The following is a 21,170-nucleotide window of genomic DNA, read 5'->3' on the forward strand; positions in this document are numbered from 1 at the left end:
ACTCATCAAGTCCAGCTCCTTGCCCTGCACAGGACCACCCCAATAATCACATCATGTGTCTGAGAGAATTGTCCAAATACTTCCTGAACTCCAGCAGGTTTGGTGCTGTGACCAAGCTCTAAGCAAAGCTTCAAGGTAGGCCAGGAGGTGGCAAACAGGCACCAAAACAGATTTTACTGACTATTTTACCTAAGTCAAGTGTTTCTTGTGCAGGGTTCTGCCAGGAGGTGCATGTGGCAAACTCCTCTCTGCAGTCATCTCACAACAAACTTGTCCCTGTCCCTTACAAAAGCACAGACAATTTGATTCTCACTTATCCATTGCACCTCAAGCAGCAGAGAAGGCACTCCCAAGGGCTCTGTGATATTATGCCCTTCCTCCAGGAATGCAGGGGCATAAAAGCCCTTCCCAAGATCTGTAATGCAGGATTCTGGACCCTGGCCTTGTCCACCTTATATGCTGGCAGTCCTGTTATTGGCCCTGGCCCTCAAAGGCCAGTGAGGGCATCCATTAGCAGAGCAAGCAGAATATGCCACAAGGTTACCGAATAAACTGAGGCTGATTTCCCAGGCCACTGTGTGTGTTTGTGTCATACCAGCATCCCCAGGAGGCTCCCATCTCAAAATGGTGCTTCCCTGTTCCCAGAAACCAGCTGAAAGCCTTCCCCAGGTAGGAGTTCCCTGGCATTAGAGGAGGAGGCAGGACACAAGAGTGACAGGTCAGGAGAGAAGAGCCAAGTAGATCAAGAGGTTCAGCATCCCTTTGAAAAAACCCAGCATCTCTTTGAAACCCCTCCAGCTGCACAGGCAGTAGGCCAAGCTCCTGGTCCGACTCTCGCTGGATAGTTGTGTGGAGAATTCCTGCTTCCCATTACACCCTGTGGTGAGATACTCATGCTGGTGATGATTCCTGCTCCTTTGCTCCGGATGACCACCTAAGCTTGTCCCTTAATCCCTTAGACAGCAAGATACAAAACAGAGCCTTGAGCTGACCCCCTTTTTAAAGGTCTGAGCTTTTCTCTGAGGCAGGACAACTGCACATAGAAAGAGGCTGGACCAGGATTGCTTTGTCTCTTCCAACAGAGGGTACTCCACTTTTTTCTCTTCTCTTTCAGATTGGAGCACAGTGCTATCTGGAGTGCTCAGCCCTCACCCAGAAAGGCCTTAAGACTGTCTTTGATGAGGCAATCATGACCATTTTCCACCCCAAGAAGAAGAAGAAGCGCTGTGCAAAGTGCCACAGATGCTGCACCATCGTGTGAAGTCGCTCAGAAAGAAAAGCGAGCTGAGTTCAATGAAACCAAGCAGGTTAGAAGGTCACATGCAACTGAAATGGGGAACATGACCAGAAAAGGGTCCTTCTTACCCAAACACAGGAGCCCTTCATTCTGTGAAACCTCCAAGCTGTATCAGACTAGGCCAACTCACGACTCTGTGCTTTCCTAACCCTCCAGAGCTGTTTGCAGCCTGTTCCCACCACTGCAGCCTGAACCGAGCCAACAGAAACCAGGATGCCTGATCCTGCTTGGCATCGCCTTAGGAATAAGGTGAAGGTGGCATGTGGAAAATCAAAGAATTAAAAGCAGTAAAAGAAACAGGAGAAACTCCATTTGTGGCCTTAAGTAAGAATTGATCAAAATTATGAATTCGCAGTACTTAGGAATTAAATCTGAATTGACTGAAAGCACATGGAGATCTGTAGAAATCTAATATGTAACATATACACTATAGGTAGGATGTACTTTAAATTACTTTTCTGTTATAAGACTTGCTAGTTCAAGAGATGCTTTAGTTTGTTCAAACCACATGGAAGCAAAGGTGGAGTGATTCCAGTTTGTTTTCACTTAACGGTGAAACTTCACGGCATCAGGATGTTGCTGCACCCAAGCTACCAAAATGGATCAACATTTACCTCCAGACTTAAGGAATGTTCTTTACAACAAAAAAAAAAATGCAAATAACTGTATTTTTACAGGGGAATGTTCAGGCTGAGCCATAAGCTGGGAAAGGAAAAACAGAATTGTAGCATTAATGTACTGAAATGAAGGAATTCTGAACCACCAAAGAATATTGCCCTAGACATGGAACAGCAGCGTGGAACAATCTCCCTTCCAACGAAGAACATGAACAAGACACATTGCCATGGCAACTGAGTATTTACCTTATAAATCAGCTGAGTTTCTACATCTCTTCCAACAGCCAGAAATAACACAAACCAAAAAGCCAAAGGTCATACTGACTTAAAGTGCTTTAAGGTGATCCAATTGCCTTATGATTATCTTTTTTTGTGGATTATTTCTGTTAAAAAACTCATCCAAGTAGTTGCAAATATGTTGATTTATTGTAGTCTCCCTCCTTCCTTTCATTGCTTCTCTCCTTGCTCCCATTTTTCCATCTTCATGGAGAGTGCTGTTTTACTTGCAGTGTGGCTTGCAGTCCTCAGGAGTGAACTTTCACACGAGTGGCAAATGACAGCCAGCAGAATGGAGATGGGAAGTCCAGCCCAGAAGGGAAGGGAAGCTGCCTGTGAGCTCCCTTTGCTGCTGGAGAAAGCTTGCTTTTTCTCTAAAGCCTCTCCAGGGAGCCTGTAGTTCTGCACATCACAGCAACACAGACACTCAGAGGTGAACCCGAAGGGCATCTTGTTATTTGCAGCTGCCTTTGGGTGCCCCACAGTGCCATGAGACTGTCTTGTTATGCATTTCATTCCCCAAGCAGGAAGTCACAGCACCAGCACACACAGATTTGAGGGAATCTCATGTAACTGTGTGCAAAAGCAGGTTCTGTAGCCAGCATTTCCAGATGTTCTTGGAGTGAGCAAGGAGCAGCAGTGCACCCTCCCAGTCCAGGGGCATGTGCCCTGCACCCCCACCAGCCCTATTCGTCTCTGGAAGCACAGGGAAGGACCAGTGCCCAGTCCTGCAGTCATCAAGGCTTACAGATCCAAGCTGCTCCTTTGGCAAAGATTAAATTTCACAGAACCACAGAAGGGTTTGGGATGGAAGGAGCCTTAAACATCATCCATTTCCAACCCCCAGTTTAACATGGACACCTACAGAAACCAGCTCTGACACCCCAAAACATTTCCAGTTAGAAATTAGCAGTTGTCTCTGACAAAAGCAATCGGACTCAAGGCAAATGCCTTGTTGCTGTTGCCCATTGGCTTTCACCCTTCATCCCTTTCCCACTGCACACAAACATGGATGAAAGCACAGTTGTGCTAAACAGACGAAACAAAGTTTTCCTCACTGATGGTATTTTTTGGTGCATATTTTGTTTGGTTTTGTTATGGCCAAGACATTTTCTTCAGATAGCCTTGCTGCTAAAGCCAGCTCAGAGGAAGGACAGTGTCAAAGCCCAGGGCAGGGAGCTGTGCTGTGCCACAGAGTTTGTTGCCATCCCCAGGCAGAGCAGTGAGTGTTCACCCCACTGAGACACTGGCAATCAGCTGAACTATAATGTGGAAAGAGATACTAGAGAGTATGAGGAGAACTAGGAGTGGATTCAAGAAATTAATATTTAGGTAATGGTTCTTGGCTTACAACATGACTAGAAATCCACTGAAACAAAAACAAAAAAAAAAGGATTTCAGCAGATTTCAGAAAAAATTATATTTTAACTGTGCTGTCATTCAGTGGAAATAAATTAGGATGATTGGTTTAGCTCATGTAGGTTGCTGGAGAGTCCATGTACAAGTGGCTGGTTAAAGTAAGTGAAGTCTGGTTTAGCTGACACACAATGCAAAACTCAGGTTGGAGCTGCCAGGTATTCTTAGAGCTTCACAAAAGGCAGAGGAAATAGAAATGCAGAGTGATAGCTGAGCTCATCTTAAGATAATGACCACACTGGAAAAGTGCAATGTAGCATCCCAGCCTGCATCAGGGAAAGCCACAAACAATCCAAGGGTACTTTGGTGCACCACCGAGTACCAGGGGTGGCTCTTAATACTATGGGATGGCATAGGATTGGCAATAAAATCAAAAATCAAATGGGAAGTTGTAGCATTAATGTAAATGCAGTGGGTTTAGAAAAACTAACTACAAAACATATAGTGGTGTAGAAGCTAGAACACTAATGCCCTAATGGGTTGATCTGCAGCACCCTGAACAAATCATTGCATAGAGAAAGCAGATAGGAAAGTTAATCTGCATATAAAAAATGCTACAACTGACATGGGGCTTATTTACACCTACAAAATGGAGCACATCGAGTTTGTAAGGCAGTCAAATTTCAAGTTTTTAAAGCTGATTTTGCCCAATATTTGACATCTGGGAGCTGCAAGGAAGGGAGGTTGGTCACAGTTCACTGAGAAATGGCCTCTGCTCTCCATTTATTTTTAATTTTTCTTCCAACAAAAATAAATGTTTTAAAAATAGCCATGGTTAATCCAGGTCCCATAAACATTATTCCTGTGCTAGATTATGTACACACACTTATCTGTGAAATGTGGCACTTACTCAGGGATCTGCCCTGATACACCATTATTTTGGGGAGGCAGAGATAGCACAGGTCAATAGGTTTTAGAAAGGGATTGTAGAATGTAAGGAGACTCTTTGACTAAATGGCAAGTCATACCTAATACCTTTCCTAAAAGCCAACATATGGTGTGTGAACAGGCAGTAAACTTATTTTCAGAAATATCACAACACCAGACACAGTGCAAGCACAGGCATAAGGCCACAGATATAAACTTCAAGTTATTTTGAAGCACCATTAGTAACAAGGAAAGAAAATCAATATAGGATTGCCAGGTGAAAGGAGATGGGGTTTCTCACTGTAAGATGAGCTGGAAATCTGATCCAAATTTCACCTTCAAAGCAACACAGTTAAGGAGAGTCAGAAAGGTTATAAACCATCCCTGGAACCCATTTGATGACATCCTCTTATTGCAGCTGATGTCAAAACCTTTCCTGACAGACCTGCCTTTGCTAATAGTCTGCTGTCATTTCAAAAGCACTCACAACTTATAGGAAACCTGCTAGATTCTGTAAAACCCATCTCCTTTAGCCTCTTCTTAAACCTTAATGTTCTACCAGGAGTTCTTAACCTCAAGTTCCAGTTACAAACTCCAAAGAGTTCCCAAAGCTTTTGTATGCAAATTCCTGCAAGGAGATATTGGAAGTATTAGGTACTTGAGAGATATGTCACTTAAAGCATTACATCATGTATCACAATTAAACAACCCACAGATGCCTCTGCCCTTCAGAGCCCTGCAAAAACACCAGGCCAGTGGAACTGGGACAATCCTGCCACTTCCAGCATGACTTTTTGAAGAGGGTCCCACAAAGACTTCCACAGTTTGTCTTGTGCCTCTCAAAGCTCAGAGAAGCTCCATGTAGGTCCATCCTTGTTTGTTCAACAGGTTATACATCCCAGGTACTTACATCATCCAGGGCTGGTTGTGAGCACTTCTCAAAACGAGCTCACCCTGGTTGTCCTTTGTGCCACATGGTCCCAGACCTTCTCTCTAATATAAATAGCTACTGTTATAGTAGTGTACAGCTTATGGAGAACAACCAGCTACAAGCTCTTGGTTCTCATTGCCTTGAATTAGGCAGGATGTGAGTCTTTCCCTCAACTTCCATGCACTGGACCTGATAAAATTCTTCTTGTTGCTGGGATCTACAGAATTCACTCCAAGTCCAGTATGACAATCAGAACAATCATTTCAGCAGCTGACAATGACATTTCTCACTGGTTTTCTCTTTCAAAGCACTTCTTCAATTCACAATAAACAGAATTAAATATGCTGCTGCATCTTAAAATGAAATAACATTATTCTGGATACTTTTATTAAAGGGACATATTTTGGCAGCATTTCTCATGAAGAGGATCTTACTTCACAAGGACTGTCTCCAACATCCTCATTTCTCATTCAGTCCTAATGACACTGATGATGTAACTGAGGGAGGCTGAATATGGCCTGTTCTTGCAGTTAACCTCTAACAAAATCTCTTCCAGCTGCTCTAGTATTGGTGGCCTGCATTCCACAAAAACCAGTGGTTTCCCATTCCCTGCACACTGTACAAATTACCTGGTGTTCTGTCATGCTCAGCACTATGATCCATCTGGTATCTCCCATCTCTAAGGAAGTGTGGTAGAGAGAACCAAGAAATAGTTCAGAAAGGAGAAAATCCTTGGCCATGCTGCTACAGAACCAATGCAGGACTGTCCCAGAAACAATCACTGCAGTGCAACTCTAGACAGGAGGCTAAAAACCACACCAAGGGTGGGAACATCACAGCAGAAAGGACACATGGGCTTCACTTTCCATCGACACCAAGCTGTTGAGATCCCACTCAAAATACTGTCCCAAGACTACGGAGACTTAAACAGAGAACCCTTCACAGGACTTGGAAAAAGTTGCAGAAGTCCTTGCAAGTAATTTGTATTGCTGCCTCCACTCCTTGCACCCAACCTGATACACTGCAGTGATGCAGTGGTGAGTTACACCAACGGCATCTCTCCAGCAGGTGTATTTTCACCATGACTTTACAAAAATCACACAATCATTTAGGTTGGAAAAGACCTCAAAGATCATCGAGTCCAACCATCAACCCAGCACTGCCAAGCCCAACACAAAACCATTCCCCAAAGTGCCAAATCTACACCTCTTTTTAATACCTTCAGGAATGGCACCTCATTACTTCCCCAGGCAAGCTATTTCTCCCTCTAATTCAGATATTTAAGATTACTGTCTACTTTTAACTTTTATATGTTGTCTACAGCCCATGACTTTTTCTGGACCTTTTCTCCCAAGTGGCACAGCATATACCTCTTGATTCAACATACTGGAACTTCATCTGGATTAAAAATAATTTGCAGTGGCATCACACTGTCTCAAGCCAGGATTGTTTAAAAGCACATTTGCCTTCTCCAGGAAAACAATCAACATATGCTCATGTTGGCCCAGGGACCATTTGTTCAACAAACAGGTAGAATGCAGGAATCTGGATGCACTCAGCTTTCTCCATGTATTTGCCTTTTCCCTGAGGAGGATTTGTAATGTGTTTTATCTGACATAAAAAAAGCAAATCTGAAAATAACAGAACATTTTCTTGATTCACAACTCTGGAGGACTGGAGAAGCATCTGCTGTGACAGGAGGTGAGCATGGAGAGACCTGCATCAGATCACTTCTAGTCACATTTGAGCTCTAGGTAAAAATGAAGACAAATTTCCACTATAAATGTTTATTTTCCTCTTCATGAATAAAGACCATCTGAAAGCAGGAAAAAGCCTCCCACTGATTTCGGTAGTGGCTTGTGATCTCAGCTGTCTTCACCTATCAAAACAAAACAGGAACAGGAATATTTGTGCCTCAAAAAGTTGGGACAAAATCACTGATTAGAAGCCATGAATGCAATAGAATTACATCTACAGTTTTGCTGGGGGGAGAGCTGCAAAATCAGGGCCCAGAGTCACAATTAGTCAGCTTGATCCTAAAACTTAAATTTTATTTTAAGAAGTTAAGGGGACGCCCATGACTAGAATGAAAACCAAACTTCAAATTCTGTTTTCTTTGTTTCAGTTAAAGCTTTCAGAGACATGGGAACAGGAATGTATTTTTCCTGAGAGGTTTCAGGCACCCCACCAGAACAGCAAAAATAGTCAGAAGCTCCTTGTAAAAGAAAAATGAGTTCACAAACCCATATATGACAGAGCAAGAAGCCAAAGTCATGTGAATTGCTGTCAATAGTGGAAAATCTCTTTAACTTTGAAAATACTGTAACAAAAAAAACCCTTGAGGACAATCCCCATTCCCTTCCAGGCTGTGCAGATCATAATGCAGTGTTTGGCTGCTTCTAACTATAATGGTAGGGTGGGATTTCCAAAGATGCTCTATTTTAGTTTCATTTCAATTCTCATGAAGGCAATGGAAAATTTCAGTGGGGTCCACACATGACTTATGTGGTAAATGTTTGAAAGTTTTTGTATTTCCTCCTTTTCTGACCTTTTATTTTGGCTGACCAAGCTTTGAGCACATGGATACACTGAGCCAGGTCCAAGAATCTTTTATACCTTTTGGCTGCTGGTTGTGGACCCCTGAAAGGAGATGGGGCATCTGGAGACTTTCCTGATTATTGGAGGCTGGATTTGAAACTCCATGTTTAAATCACTACTGAGGCTGGAGATGAAAATGGTTACATTGACAGTGTAATATTCAAGGCAAACAGTTATTTTTGGAGAGTTTTGATACTGCACTCATTGCTGTCACTTAATTTCATCTCATCCCATTCAGAATGCCAGATTCAATTTGGTTTTTCCAAAGATCAGTTTGAACTCTCACTGACATCAGCTCTGGTGAATTTAGACTTTGATCAGAGGTTAATGAATTCAGAGTAAACAGTTGTCACTAGTCTACAGTTTCCAGATCTTTCAACACAACAGATATCTGTATTGATAACATGTAGAAAATTGTGTCTGATGCCTGTCAAAGCAGTTTGGGTGTAAGACACATCCATAGTATGGCTGTAATGTCATCTCTCCCAATGCTTCACCCCAAAATAGGCAGCTGCTCTACTGAACTGCATTACAGACCTGGCAGGCACTGAACTACCTTGTCTGTAGGGAGTAAATGAGACCAAACTCTCCCCAAAATTGTAAATACTAATTCGTTACTAAGCAATAACACAAAGTTATGTGAGAAGGGAAAGACATTGGCAAAGTCTTCTTCACTCATGAGCAGAAGTGACCTAAGGTAGTTGAGCCCAAGTTGCCAGGTGGCCAATGCTACAGAGCATGTTGTCTGTGCAGCCCCAAAAATTCTGGATTGAGCCTGGTGAAAGGGCTCAGAGGTGCATCTGTGGAATCACATCAGCAAACCTGGAGCTCAGCAGCACCTTGAGACTGGGAGGACTTCAAAGAAGGCTAAAGAGAGGAGCAGGGAGATGAAATGTGAGGATAACTGAATCCAGTTTAACTTGTTTTGATGTTGATGCACTTGTCAAATACAAGCATTTCACTGCACAGAGATTCTCTGCTCCCCTGAGAACACAAAGAAATTTCTTTCCTTTCTTTTTATGCTTCCTTTATAATAATACTGAAATGTATTCCCTAAGCAATGCTTAAATGTAACAGTGCAACACGTTATTCTAATTGAGTCTGTGAATCAGATGTAATGACCTAGCACAAATCAGGACCTAAAGCATCATCAGTCAGGTCTTAGCCAGTTGAGAAAAAGGGTAATTTACTTTATGAGAGCAGCTGCATTTATGTCTCTTAAAAATTGCTATGTGCAATACTGCTGGAATCTGGGGCTGGTGAAACCAAAGCATGAGCACTAAAACATTATGTCTGACTGTTGAGTGATACATCTTTTTTACAAAGCTTCAGAATTCGTGTCAAAGCAATACAATTTCAAACCAATGAAACTCAATTTTCCAGTGATTTTGTTCTGCATAGTTTAAAAATTATGTAAACAGTACTAGTTTCCTATTTACAGCACATAATTCTGTATTCTTTTGTTTATCTTCTTTTAAACCTGTAATTACTGTATATTGTAATGCACATTAATATCATCTATTGTACATAGTTTATTTTAACATAATAAATGTATTACTAAGTATTTTGACAGCATCCTTTTGAGAAGGTGTCATGTGTGGTGTCTTGTTTATTTTCCCAGCTGTTAATCACATTCATCTTGCAGGGCATTTCAGGTAGGAAAAACATGTACTAACATACAGAGCTGCTTTTGGATGGTCATGAAACCACCTGCACCTTCCTGCAGAAAGTCAAACAGGAGGTCACACCACACGTTTGTTTGCCTTGGGCATGTTCCTCTTGGGAAACTGTCGCTTAACCGAATGCTCTGCAGTCTGGAAACACATGAAGGTAGAAGTGTGGGAACTGGCATTCTGGCTCCCTGCTGGCATTCAGCCTTCATCTCACAGAGTATCCCTCAGTGACTGGCCTGGAGATACTTAATTCTCCATCTTCCACCAATATTAAAGTGGTTGGTTCTTTCAGTTAAATTTTTTTTTATTTTAATAAGGCATTCTTGATATCACTGTCTGTGGTCTCTACTGTGTTATCATAGCACCACAAGAAGATATTTTTTTCCCTGATGGAGTGAATATTTGAAGCATTTTGGAGAGAAGACAGTGTGTGACAGCCAAGCAGGATCTCTCTTGGTGAAGCAGCTGGAAAAATACTAGCCTGAGCACCAGGAGTTCTGAGAGGAGATTGTTACTCCCAGACAAACCTAATACATGAATAATAAACCCTCCAACAAACCCTTCCTAATGACAAAGAAGATGATAATCTGTGGTCCAGCAGGTGGGGCAGGTAAAGCCAGGAAGGAAAGTGAAATGCTTACAGGGATGAAGATGCTACATGAGAAAAGACAGCCCTGATGGACTGTAATCAAGAATACGACTGTCCCCAGTCTTCCAGGGATTCAATGCAGAGATGTGGATGTTGTTTGAAAAATAAAAATATTTTTTTAAAAAGGGCCTTTGTTACCCAGCTCTTCATTACAGTTGGTTTCAAGACTAGAATCAATCCCACCTATCAGCTGGTCTGGTCTTCAAATTAAGACTATAAATCCCACCTTTTCTGAACACCTTATACTGGTTGGGCTAAAGCAAATTTCACCACAGAAAGGCTCTTTTTGTGTTTCTGCAGCTTGAGAACCTCAGTGGGTTTAATCAGCCCCTGCCTGGGGCATTCACTCTCAGAGCAAGGTCTATTCCTAATAAAAAGGCACTGCAGCCCAAATCCCTGGCTGCTGTAAAAGGATACATTCCCAGAGGAGCCAGGACAGTCCAAGGGGGCACAGCATGTAGCCTGGAATGAATTTGATTTACATGTCCCTAGAGGAAGCTGTGGTTACTACCCAGACTTTATCTGGGAAGAAGTGGCAGGGAGGACACTCATGTCTGGGGTTAACAACAAGGTGCCAAAGGCATCCCCCAGAGCAGAAACCTCCTAAACTGCTGCCAGATAAAGCTGGGTGGACATAGCCAGGAAAGGATACCTCTATCCAGCCCTGATGCTTTCCCATTTCCCTGAAGATCCACGCCTGCCTACTGTCCGTGGCAGGATGTTGGGCGAGACACCCTTTGACACCCTTTGCTCAGGGCGGAGGTTCCTCTGTTTTCACAGGAGCACAATGATAGTGGGAGGGACCTGCCTGTCCTGTGTCCCTACGAGAAATCCAGTCAGTGCAGGGAACACCCATCCGGGGAGGAACCCTGCCCTCCCTCTCATGGTACTCAGGCCTGAAAATGGGGTTAAATACCCTGATTTCTGGCATGGTCAGCCTGGCTGGGCACACCAAGTGCAGCATAGCAATGAGGGGAGCTGAGCTTCAAGGGCCAGTGGACTTCTGTAACTGTCATAGAACAGGAAAGTATTGTGACTAATCAAAGCAGTGCATGACAGTGGCTATGGCTGTTCAGGTTAAAAGAGTGACAATAAACCCAAGACACTGAGTGCTGTGTATGACAGATATGACTGATCACAAGGGACCTTACAGCCCATACAGTCCAAAACACACAGCAAAGAAGAAAAAAATCATCTGTATAATCATTCTCAGTGTCCAAAAGGGAACTTGAGGGGCAAAGAAATCAACTGCTTTTCTTGGGAGAGATAATACCTGAGATGTGACAGTCTCAATGAGAAATACTCCTTGCAAACATGCACCAAAGGCAGAAGGGCCATTTAACTGTTTTGGAGAGATGGGATGATGAGATTTAAATTTTTGGCTTTAAAGAGTGTTAAAATGCTCCCAGGGTGATGAAGATGGCTTTGGGAAGGGGATTCTTGTGCTCTGAAGTATGTGGGCTATGTTGACTGCCTGCAAATTCTGAGCAGGACATACCATCCCAGCTGCAGCATAAAGGATGTGAAAGCTTGGAGATCTGGCCACAAGTAGGGCCTGTTGTGACAGGACAAGGAGTTTTAAATTTAGCCGAGGGTTTAGACAAGATATAAAGAAGTTTTTTCCAATGAGAGTGGTGTGGCACTGGCACAGGTTGCTAGAAGTGAATGCCCCATACTTGGAAACATTCAAGGGGCTTTGAGCAACTTGATCTAATTGAAGATGTCCTTGCTCATCGTGGGATTTTTGGATGAGGTGACCTTTAAAGGTCTCTTTCAACCCAAAGCATTTAATGATTCTGAGTATCAAAATCGGTGGGAATTTAACAGAATGAAGACCCAGCAGCAGGAATGAAGTGGGCCCCTTGAAAGTCAGTGTTGTGTCTACTTGTGGGAACTCAGCAGAGCTGTGCACCAGTCAAATCATAGACTCAAAGAAGCATTTAGGTTGGAAAAGATCTTTAAGATCAATGAGTCCAACCATTAATCCAGCACTGCCAAACCCACCATTAAAACATGTCCCCAAGTGCCACATTTATACATCTTTTAAACCCCTCCAGGGGCGGTGACTCAGTCGCTTCCCTGGCAAATGGGTTAGTGGGGTGAGGTGTCATCTGGACTTTCATCACTCAGGGCAAATCCACAGCATCTCCAGATAGTTTTGGTCTCCTCCTTGAAAGATCACCTTGAAGTGGTCTTTTACTGATTAGGTTCACTCAGTACATCCTTCCCACCTTCCTCTGCTGCCCCCCAGGCTGGCTGCATCAGTCAAAGCTATTCACACGCCCTGCACTGTTTTTGTCTGATCACTTGCTGAGGTTTCTACTGTCTCACCATATCTGGGTACAGCCTTTATTTCCTGCTGGCTGCAAAGGAAGGAAGTTTGCCACTTTCTAACCCTACCTCTAATCCTGAGACTAAAACACAGCCAGACTCCATCAGAGAAAATCAGCAAAGGAAATGACTTCACATTGAGGAGATGTTTCGCAGGTGTTCTGGAAGCTTATACATATTCTAACTGAGAAATCTCTATGCATAAATAAAGAGGGACACATTGCTTTAAATTGCTTTCATACTACAATGTTGAGGTTTATTAAGGACACAAAATAATTGGCATGTTTTCCATAATAACTGTGATGCCAGTTAACAATATCAGAGGGATTGTAAGATGCAATTTGAAACAAAAAATGAGAACTTTTTAAAGGAGGGTTGGTTAAACTCTTCATCAGCAGAAAACTCTTCCTGCTGCTGTTGGACACAGCAGTCTGTGTTCAGAATTACAGAAGGCAGAGTGATAAAATTGCCTCCTTCCTACTCAGCCATCCAGTTCCACTGACCAAAAAAAAATTGGTATCAACTAATAAATTACAGATTAAATTAGATCTGTCTCGGTGAGGACAGCACACCTGGGGAATTTTCAAGCATGCATGCCTGGAAATCGGCTGCATCCCGCAGACAAGGCACAGAATGGAGGGAAGGCAGGTGCAGATATTACTCTCAGCAGCAATTCTCTCCTAATGGCTATCTGAGAAGGTGTCTTTTTTTCATAACCTCCTGTGAGCCTGTCCCACTTGGCAAATCTTCCTTCTTTCACATAATTTCCTATTTTGTTCAGAGGAGAAATGAGGGATGAACGTGGATCTGTCCCCTTGCAGGTGGGAACCAGAGGACAAAGGCACTTCTGTGGCTGTGGTCACAGGGCTCTCTTGCAGCAGCTCCCAGATGTCCCCGCTCAGAGGTCTGAGGAGGTGTGAACTGTCCTTTGGCATGTCTGCTCTCTTTCCTGTCCTGGACTTGTCTCACCCACCATTACTGGATACTCCCCAGCTTTCCTGTAAGCACAGCTGGCTGCCCCCAGCCCTGTGTGCATCCTCAGAGGAGCAGTTCTCCATGGAGCTTAGCAGTGCAGGGAACTGTGGGAACACCCTTCACAGCCCCCTCTTTCCCACCCCCTCAGCCAGGGGCTAGCTGAAACCATCCCAGGATCGTTGCATTTTGGCTTGGTCCCTCTAACTCTGGAAATTGTCAGGAGAGACTCCTTGGGCTCTGCAGAGTCTTGCTGATTCTACATGAAGCCGTTTTCCCTCTGATCCCCAGACAAAAGCAGATGGTTCTACACACTTAATGTGTTTCTCTTTTTTTTTTTTTGTCCCCTCCCCATGAAATTGTTCATTGTGAGGCAAATTTTTTTCAAGAAAATAACTCCAATTAAGTAAAGCACTGAAATACATGCTTAGCTGTCAAAGTCCACTGATACCAAGCAAAACACTTAATAATGAGCTTAAGTACTTGGCTGAGTCAGGGCTGAGTACACATTCACCCTAATTTCAAGGTAGTGATTTGGATACTCACTTCCATTTCATTGGCCTTAAGACATTTTTCTTTGACTGTAATTCCTGAATGACCAGGGTAAGAATAACTAATGGAGGCTGGGGGGTGGTGAGGTGGTGAAAATATTGGTAACTGCACTTATGTTACTGGGAAGGAGTTAAACCCCAGGTGAATCAAGAGGCTGTTGCAGAGGAGGCAATGCCTTTGTGAGCTGATTCCATCTCCCAGTGACTGTTTAGTTTGTGTGCACTTTGTACACAGAGAAAAGGTCACACAGCGGGAAAAACTCATGAGGAAGAGAAACTGCATCTTTTTACCACAGGATTTGCTACTGCAAGGCTGTGCACTAGGTTTCTACAGCACTAATGCTTTCAACAGCACGAGGGGAGGGGATTAAGCCTCGTCTGCCCAGAAAACTCAGTGATTAGGAGCATTACAGGGTGAGATCAAATTCAGGACTGATTTACATCCTCAACAATGCTGGAGGTACCATGGGTATGAAGGCAGGGAAGAATTTGGCCCCTCCCTGCCTGACGTGGGGAGGGAGCTCAGTAAGTCTCGCACTCGGTGGTGGTGGTGGAGCAGATGTCACAGTCACACCTGATGGCCACGGGGTAGGTGTAGAAGGGATCCACATCAGGGGCACACCTGGGCAGCTTCACTGTCACCATCTTGGTCTCGTTGTAGGTGCAGATGCGGTGGTGAGACTCGATGTAGGGAGGCTCCAGGATCGGTTTCTGCAGGAGGAGAAATGCTGACCTCAGGTGAGAAGCAAGACAAACATCTGGAGTCCCAGTTTCCTCAAGGGGGTTTAGTGTAAATAGAGGAGCTACTGGATCAGGTGGAGGGGGAATGGAAATAATTTTTAGGCTACATCCTTCAACACTTGCCTTTTGGAGCCCTGCCATAAGGGGAGTGGGTGTATCTGCGTGTTTCAGTTTGTTTAAAGAATAAACCTCCAATTAAAAGCTGCTTGAATGAAGACAAAAGATTATCCTAAAAGACGATTTTCAGCAGAATACAAGTGTTTCAACTAAATGCTGCCAAAAGCAGCTACTTTCTTCCAAAAGCATTTATTTTTCCATTAAAGACATTCTGCTGGAAACCCTTCCCTGTGCATAAGCTGCCTAAAAGTAGGGGTGCATCCAGGTGCCAAGGGCTGGGTTTCTTCCCAGCCAGACCAGTCTTCCCACTCAGGCTGCACATCCCACAAAGCTCAGTGGATGTACTTTGTGAAGAAAGCTCTTGGCACAGCAGCCAGCAGAGAAGTCTGCAGTTTCTCCTGAGAAAAACAGCTTGGCCAGAGACCTCAGTCATCAGGAGATGATGGGAGCCTGAAGGCCTTGAAACCCACTGCCATGTGGTATCACAGTGGCATTGCTTTTGCTGAAAAATGAGATTTTTCCTCAACAGGAACACCCATTTTCCAGTCTCCAAGAAGCAAAAACACACACAGCAGTGGGAGTCCACTGTCATCCTCTCATTTGTGCAGGTAGGAAACTGCATAAGATAACACAGCCAGGAGACATTTTAATTTCTTTCTTTCCCTCTCTGCTGTGTAAAGAGCCCTCCCTGGGAACAAAGAATGATGTTGTGGAAGAGAACAGATGCAACATCTCATCAAGAATATATCCAGACCCCCTACTTCTTAAACCCCCCATTCAAGCACATCATGCTGCTTTCTAGAAGCTATTGAGTCTGCAGCCACATGAATTCAGCTAAAATACACCCCAGTGGTATTGCAATACAGTAGGAGAGTTTGCAAAGTCTGTGCTGCCAGAGGAGCTTGGGTGTAGGGGAAACCAGGTGTCAAGAGGTGCCTCAAAGGAACCTGATCCCAGTGTGGAATCTGACCATTGGTGGCCTCTCCTCTCATCCCTCCAGGTCATGAAGGAGGGCAGTCAGACCTGTCACACAAACCCTGGCTCCACCTCTCATCACATATAAAGTCCTTGCCTTCATATAGACAGAATCCCTCTGAGGGGCTTGAGGCTTCCCTGAGTAAATTAAACTGGGATTGGCCCCTTGAGCCTTCCAGTGGCAGAAAGGCAAAGGCAGTCAGGAACTCGTTCACTGACATGTGTGTAGATGTACTTATGCTCCTTCTATGCCCTGTGCACCCCTAAAACTTAAAGTACTTCATATTTATGCAGTGCTGTGACTTAAAACAGGACCAAATTAGAAACAGACATTATCTTTGGGATTTCCTTTTTAGGAAAAAATATATTACCCATCAGTCGGGAGCTCCATCTTAATCTCAGAGGAATTCTTTTTTTCAAGGAAAGTAATAAAGTTGTCCTCTCCTTAAATGTTCAAGCTGTAAGAGGCTTTCAGATTGCGTAGTAAGAGTATTACATAAGGGCTTCACTAATGTCATCCCATGACGTGTATCCCCTTCTGGGGCAGAGGAAGGAGGGAGGGAACCACCGGCAACTAACGCTGCTGTCGGCGGTGTCGAGGGGGTCAAGGAGGGGAGCACTGCCCTTGTCTGTTCAGTAAATACCTACAAGCTGCTTAATGTTGGGTGGGTTTCTTTTGAGGACTTTTTGGGGGAGGGGGAAGCGCCACCCAGGGATGCTGGTGTCCAGCAGCCCCCTGAGCCCTGGGCACAGCCCCCGGAGCCCTGGGCACAGCCTCACCTCCCAGGTCTCGCAGCGTCCCCAGCACGCGTCCGTGGTCACCCGCAGCCCGCGGCACCCGGGTTTCTTGGCCAGGAAGGTGAACTCCCGCACGGCACAGCCGATGAAAGTCCTCAGGTCGATAGCAGAGCTCTTGAGTGAGCTGCTACAGCCCCCCAGCAGCAGGAGAAGGAGGGTGCCCAGGATCACACAGTGGGGATTCATGCTGAGGCAGAAGGGAGAAGGGTTGGGAGAGCCACCACAGTCCAGGAGGCAAGAAGGGCAAGTGGACAGGCTGGGCTGGAACTGGGACACCCCTCCCTCCCTTCAGACACGCTGTTCCCCATCCTCACTGAGCCTGAGAGAAGATGGGCAGATGAAGGAATGAGGGGTCACCTACTCTCAGATGTAGGAAATCTTAGTTAAAAGGTCTGTCACAGAAAGAAGCAGCGTGAAGACTTTCCCTGCAGAGCAGTGGGAGTTTGCCTGGAGGAGATAAAGCCACCAGCCAGTGACTCAGCCCCACTAAAATCTCTGTGTTGCAGGCTTGCTTTGCAGCACATGCCTTTCTACCACCCCTTCTGGTCTGCCCTGAGCTCACACAAGGCCAACAGCCGAGTAGTCAGGAGCTGAGCATCCCTGAATCTGTGCTGTAATCTCAGCATCTCCCCAAAGTGTCACTGGAGTTGCCATTACCAACCCCCTGAGCACTGGACTCGTGCTGTTCATCTGCCAGGGCTGCAGCCACAGGGGCTGATTATCCCTTCAGCACATGCTGCCCCACAACCTGCCCAGCCAAAGCTGCCAAGCCAGTGATCAGAGCTGGTTAGACAAGGGGGGGCATGGCCAGGGTGAGCAGAGAAGGGTTGAACTCCTCACACTGGAGCAGCCCAGCATCCAAGACCCTCAGATACCTTTTGACCTTCTGTCTCAGTAAAGAAAGCAATCAGCTTTACTGAAAAATTTTGTCAAAAAAAGAGAGCTGGAAAGTGGCTCTAAGACACAAGATGCATTTTATACTTCAGGTACTTGCATTGCATTCAATTATGTGCACCCAGACTTGACACTTCATTTTGAGAAAGTCAGGTACTGCACAGGGCACAGACTGGTGTGCACTGGCTTGTGTCCTCAGCTGGAGAGACCAAAAGTAAATGAGCTGGGCCTGCCTTCTCCCTGGCTGACACTTGAGTCTCTAAGCTCCTGTTAAACAAAATGCTTTAAATTTGATAAATCAGAGTTTTAGATCAGCACATGATGTTTGCTTCATATAAGTCACCATGCATATGCTAGAATCCTACAAGTGATTAAATGAGAGCATGTTTATATATAAGCTTCAACAGAGAAAAAAAAATTATAAATGCTAAAAATCTTTATTTTTAAATCAATATATATGACAGCAAAATTCAAAAACTTCAGAACCAATCAAACATGTATTGTTTGCCACTTAAGCAAACCCTGCTGCTTAATTTATAAGCCAGAGCCATGACAGGGAGCAAACACAGATACACACTCACCTAAGTCGTGGGAGTCAGAATTCCTTTTGTAGTTTTAAATTGCAGATGATGTTTCAGGACGTCAGAGTGAGCAGTAGGAGACCTGCACAGCAATTCTTGTCAGCTTTGTGATCAGTAGATCTCCCCAGCAGCTGCTACTGAGTTGTTTAATTGCCCAAATTTATAGGAAGGGTCTTGTCAATCAAGGCAGATCCTTACTTGAACTACCCAAGGCATCAAAGTCATTGAGTGGAAAGCAAAGCTCCCCTTTCCAAAAACGATTGGCTTCAAGGGAATTATTGTTTTTGAAGGTTATTGTTTCATAACATCGGCCCCAAAACAAAAGGAGTATCTCAGTCAGTGAAATTATGAGCATGCACTGGGGCAAAATGGATCTTCTTTAGCACAGTGGAATATCAACACCTTTCTGAGGGGATTGGAGGTTGGCTCTGAAATCATTACCCTCCCTAATTAACAAGCTCTGAGTAAACATCCTCAAGGGAGACTTTTTGGATATTTGTGCGAAAAAATACCTGGATTTTTGTCAACTGCACAAGACCTTTTTTATTCAATTGCTCAGTACAAGCAAGGGCAGGGGATGGAAAAGGCAGGGCAAGCATCAGGGATTATGGACATCTCAGGATGATGCTGCTAAAGGTGATCACAGCAACATAACCCAGCCCTGAGAGGAGAAAAGACAGAGGAAACCCTGATTCAAATAAAATCCATGCTAGAATGTTTTAGAGGGGGAAAAAATCTATTAAAAAACCCCAAACCCAACAATAACCAACCAAACCAGCATCTGTTAATGTCCAGAACAGGCACTTGATCAATCAAATATGAAGTGGTAACTACTATGAGTTCATTAACTTAAGAGTATCCAGTACATTCTTCTGGTGGTTGCACTCAGGCTACAGAAATTGGCAATTAGACATTAAAGAAATGTGATATTGAACAATTCAGGACCAAACAAGGTACATTACACAGGTGCTCTGCCTTTTTCAGGCTCAAGATCTTTGTTTCACTTCCAAGGTCAACAGCTCACAGGTGGTGCAGCAGCAGAGCTCACACTCAGGTCTCACCTCCCTGCTGTATGTGACTATTCAGCTTGGAACAGCCACACCAGCTGGTGTGGAAAAGGCGAGTTATTTACCCTCAATATTTGGCCTTTTCTGTTAAAATTAGGAAACAGTGATTGAGAGACATGAAAGAGGGAAGGAATTGTCTGAAACACAGAAGAGCAGAAGGCATTCAGTGCTGTTGCCATATTGCCATCAGGACATGGGAAACAGCTGCTCCAGCAAATTAATTCAGAAAAAAAAAAAAAGGAACCACATTTTTACTAAAAATTTGTAAACTCTCCTGAAATTGGGAAGGAGGGGATGTTTAAAATGTATCCCAGTATTCTCACCTTTTATTATTCACAGTCTCACTGGCAGGATCCAGCTTCAAATGGAGGATGATCAGGTGGAACATTGGAGGAATAACGAGTGGAGGTGTTATAAATGTATCCATAGATGTGATCACCAGACATGTCCTGGACACCTTTCTCCCCCATTGAAACCAACAGGGAAAAGCAGGAGGTTCAAAGCAGTATCAGTCTTATCACTGATCTAAAACAGTCATCAACTTTCCACCAAAAAAATGCTAAAACTACTTTTCTGTGATTTTCCTTGATGAAAAATAAAGCTGAAAAATAAACTTTTAATAGCTTTTTAAAAATATGCAGTTTAAAAGTTCCTGACTTGCAGGGAAAGCAGATAAAAGTGAAAATACTGAGTTAAGTTCCCTTTATTTTATTCTGGAAATATGCCAGCAAAAATCAGTCCAAGATTAGAGACAGGTACAGGAAATATATGCCAGATGGCAGATGAACCAGCTTTGACAGATCCCTCTTCTTCTATGGATTAGAAAACCAGGTGCTGGACTTTTTATGTAATTTAGTTTGGTTTCAGTGGCTTCGTCTAACTAAGATTCTGTTCTCGTCTCAGTCTGTACTTAACATTGTTAAAAAGTAAAACAAAAGAGAAATTGCAGACTCTCACTTATTTTCTCTTTAGATTATCCTGTCTGTTTTTTGAGCAGACATCATTTGATGAAGGATTGTCATGTGAAAAGCTTGAGTGTTGGCTTTTTCCCGTGCAGTTTTGTTGTCTTATTGTTTGGGGATTTTTTTATTTAGGTTACTTAATAAATATACCACTAGGATTTCAGATTGTACTGGTCATGAGAAAGGAGCTGAGCTGTGCTATTTAATGAGGCAGATCAAGGGGAATAACAATGTTGAGTAGCTGCACAAAGTACTGTTGAAAACATGTAGACAGTGGCAGGGCAGAAAGAACCCGGTGACCAGTGAGGCAACAAAGACAGTGCCTGGACAGGAGCTGCTTAATGCCCTGCACACAAGAGAGATTGGGAAGGGTGGGTGTTTGTTCAGAAGTAAGCCAGAAGGAAAAATGGATGAGGAAATGAGGTGCTATGGGTTGGCTGGCCAAGCTCACAGGAGATGGCATCCAGGAGAGGATGGAATTCAGACTAGAACAGAGTGAGTCATGAAACTATCAGGTAGGAGGTGAAGCTGTGTATGTTAGATGTAATTTGATGAATTCACTGAGAAACTTAGCACCAGAATCACTTTTCCCTATATAAGCTAACATTAGACATTTTGCAACAGGTTGTTTACTCTTTGCTGGTAGTTTTGGAAAAAAAAGATAACCTTTATGTCCTGAAAACAGCATTTCAAACAAGTACATTACAATTCCTAATCCATCCCCACAGCAGCTGCTTATTTGTCTTGGAGTGAGACTTTCTGTCATTTGCTACATTTCTAAAGAATGCAAAGAATTGGTTTGCAAAGGGACAGACAAAGTAGGTTTAACCTTGAGAGGGCATGGCTGATCCCTAAAT

General features: G+C 43.8%; 2 protein-coding genes across 2 annotated transcripts in view; one reads left to right on the plus strand and one right to left on the minus strand.

Annotated features, from left to right (window-relative positions):
- Window positions 1-9,566, plus strand: part of RHOJ (ras homolog family member J) — a 62,702-nt gene extending 53,136 nt beyond the window's left edge. The window contains exon 5 of the mRNA XM_071557330.1: window positions 1,115-9,566. Coding sequence (XP_071413431.1) covers window positions 1,115-1,261 — 147 coding nt within the window. The 3' untranslated portion in view covers window positions 1,262-9,566. The remainder of the gene's footprint in view (window positions 1-1,114) is intronic.
- A 5,134-nt stretch (window positions 9,567-14,700) lies between these two features.
- On the minus strand, window positions 14,701-16,995 carry GPHB5 (glycoprotein hormone subunit beta 5). Its single transcript, XM_071559374.1, has 2 exons — window positions 16,792-16,995; window positions 14,701-14,889 (listed from the first exon to the last, which is right to left on the minus strand). Exons 1-2 carry the CDS (start codon window positions 16,993-16,995, stop codon window positions 14,701-14,703), a joined length of 393 nt encoding a protein of 130 aa, XP_071415475.1.
- Window positions 16,996-21,170: the final 4,175 nt, after the last annotated feature.

The sequence above is a fragment of the Pithys albifrons genome, chromosome 6, assembly GCF_047495875.1.
Source record: "Pithys albifrons albifrons isolate INPA30051 chromosome 6, PitAlb_v1, whole genome shotgun sequence".
NCBI lineage: Eukaryota > Metazoa > Chordata > Aves > Passeriformes > Thamnophilidae > Pithys > Pithys albifrons.

Excerpts from the sequence above, each read along its gene's own strand:
- GPHB5 (XM_071559374.1), bottom strand. The coding sequence starts at position 16,995 with ATGAATCCCCACTGTGTGATCCTGGGCACCCTCCTTCTCCTGCTGCTG. Across the intron at positions 14,890-16,791 it reads GACGCTGCGAGACCTGGGAG|AAACCGATCCTGGAGCCTCC; the intron begins GTGAGGCTGTGC and ends CTCCTCCTGCAG.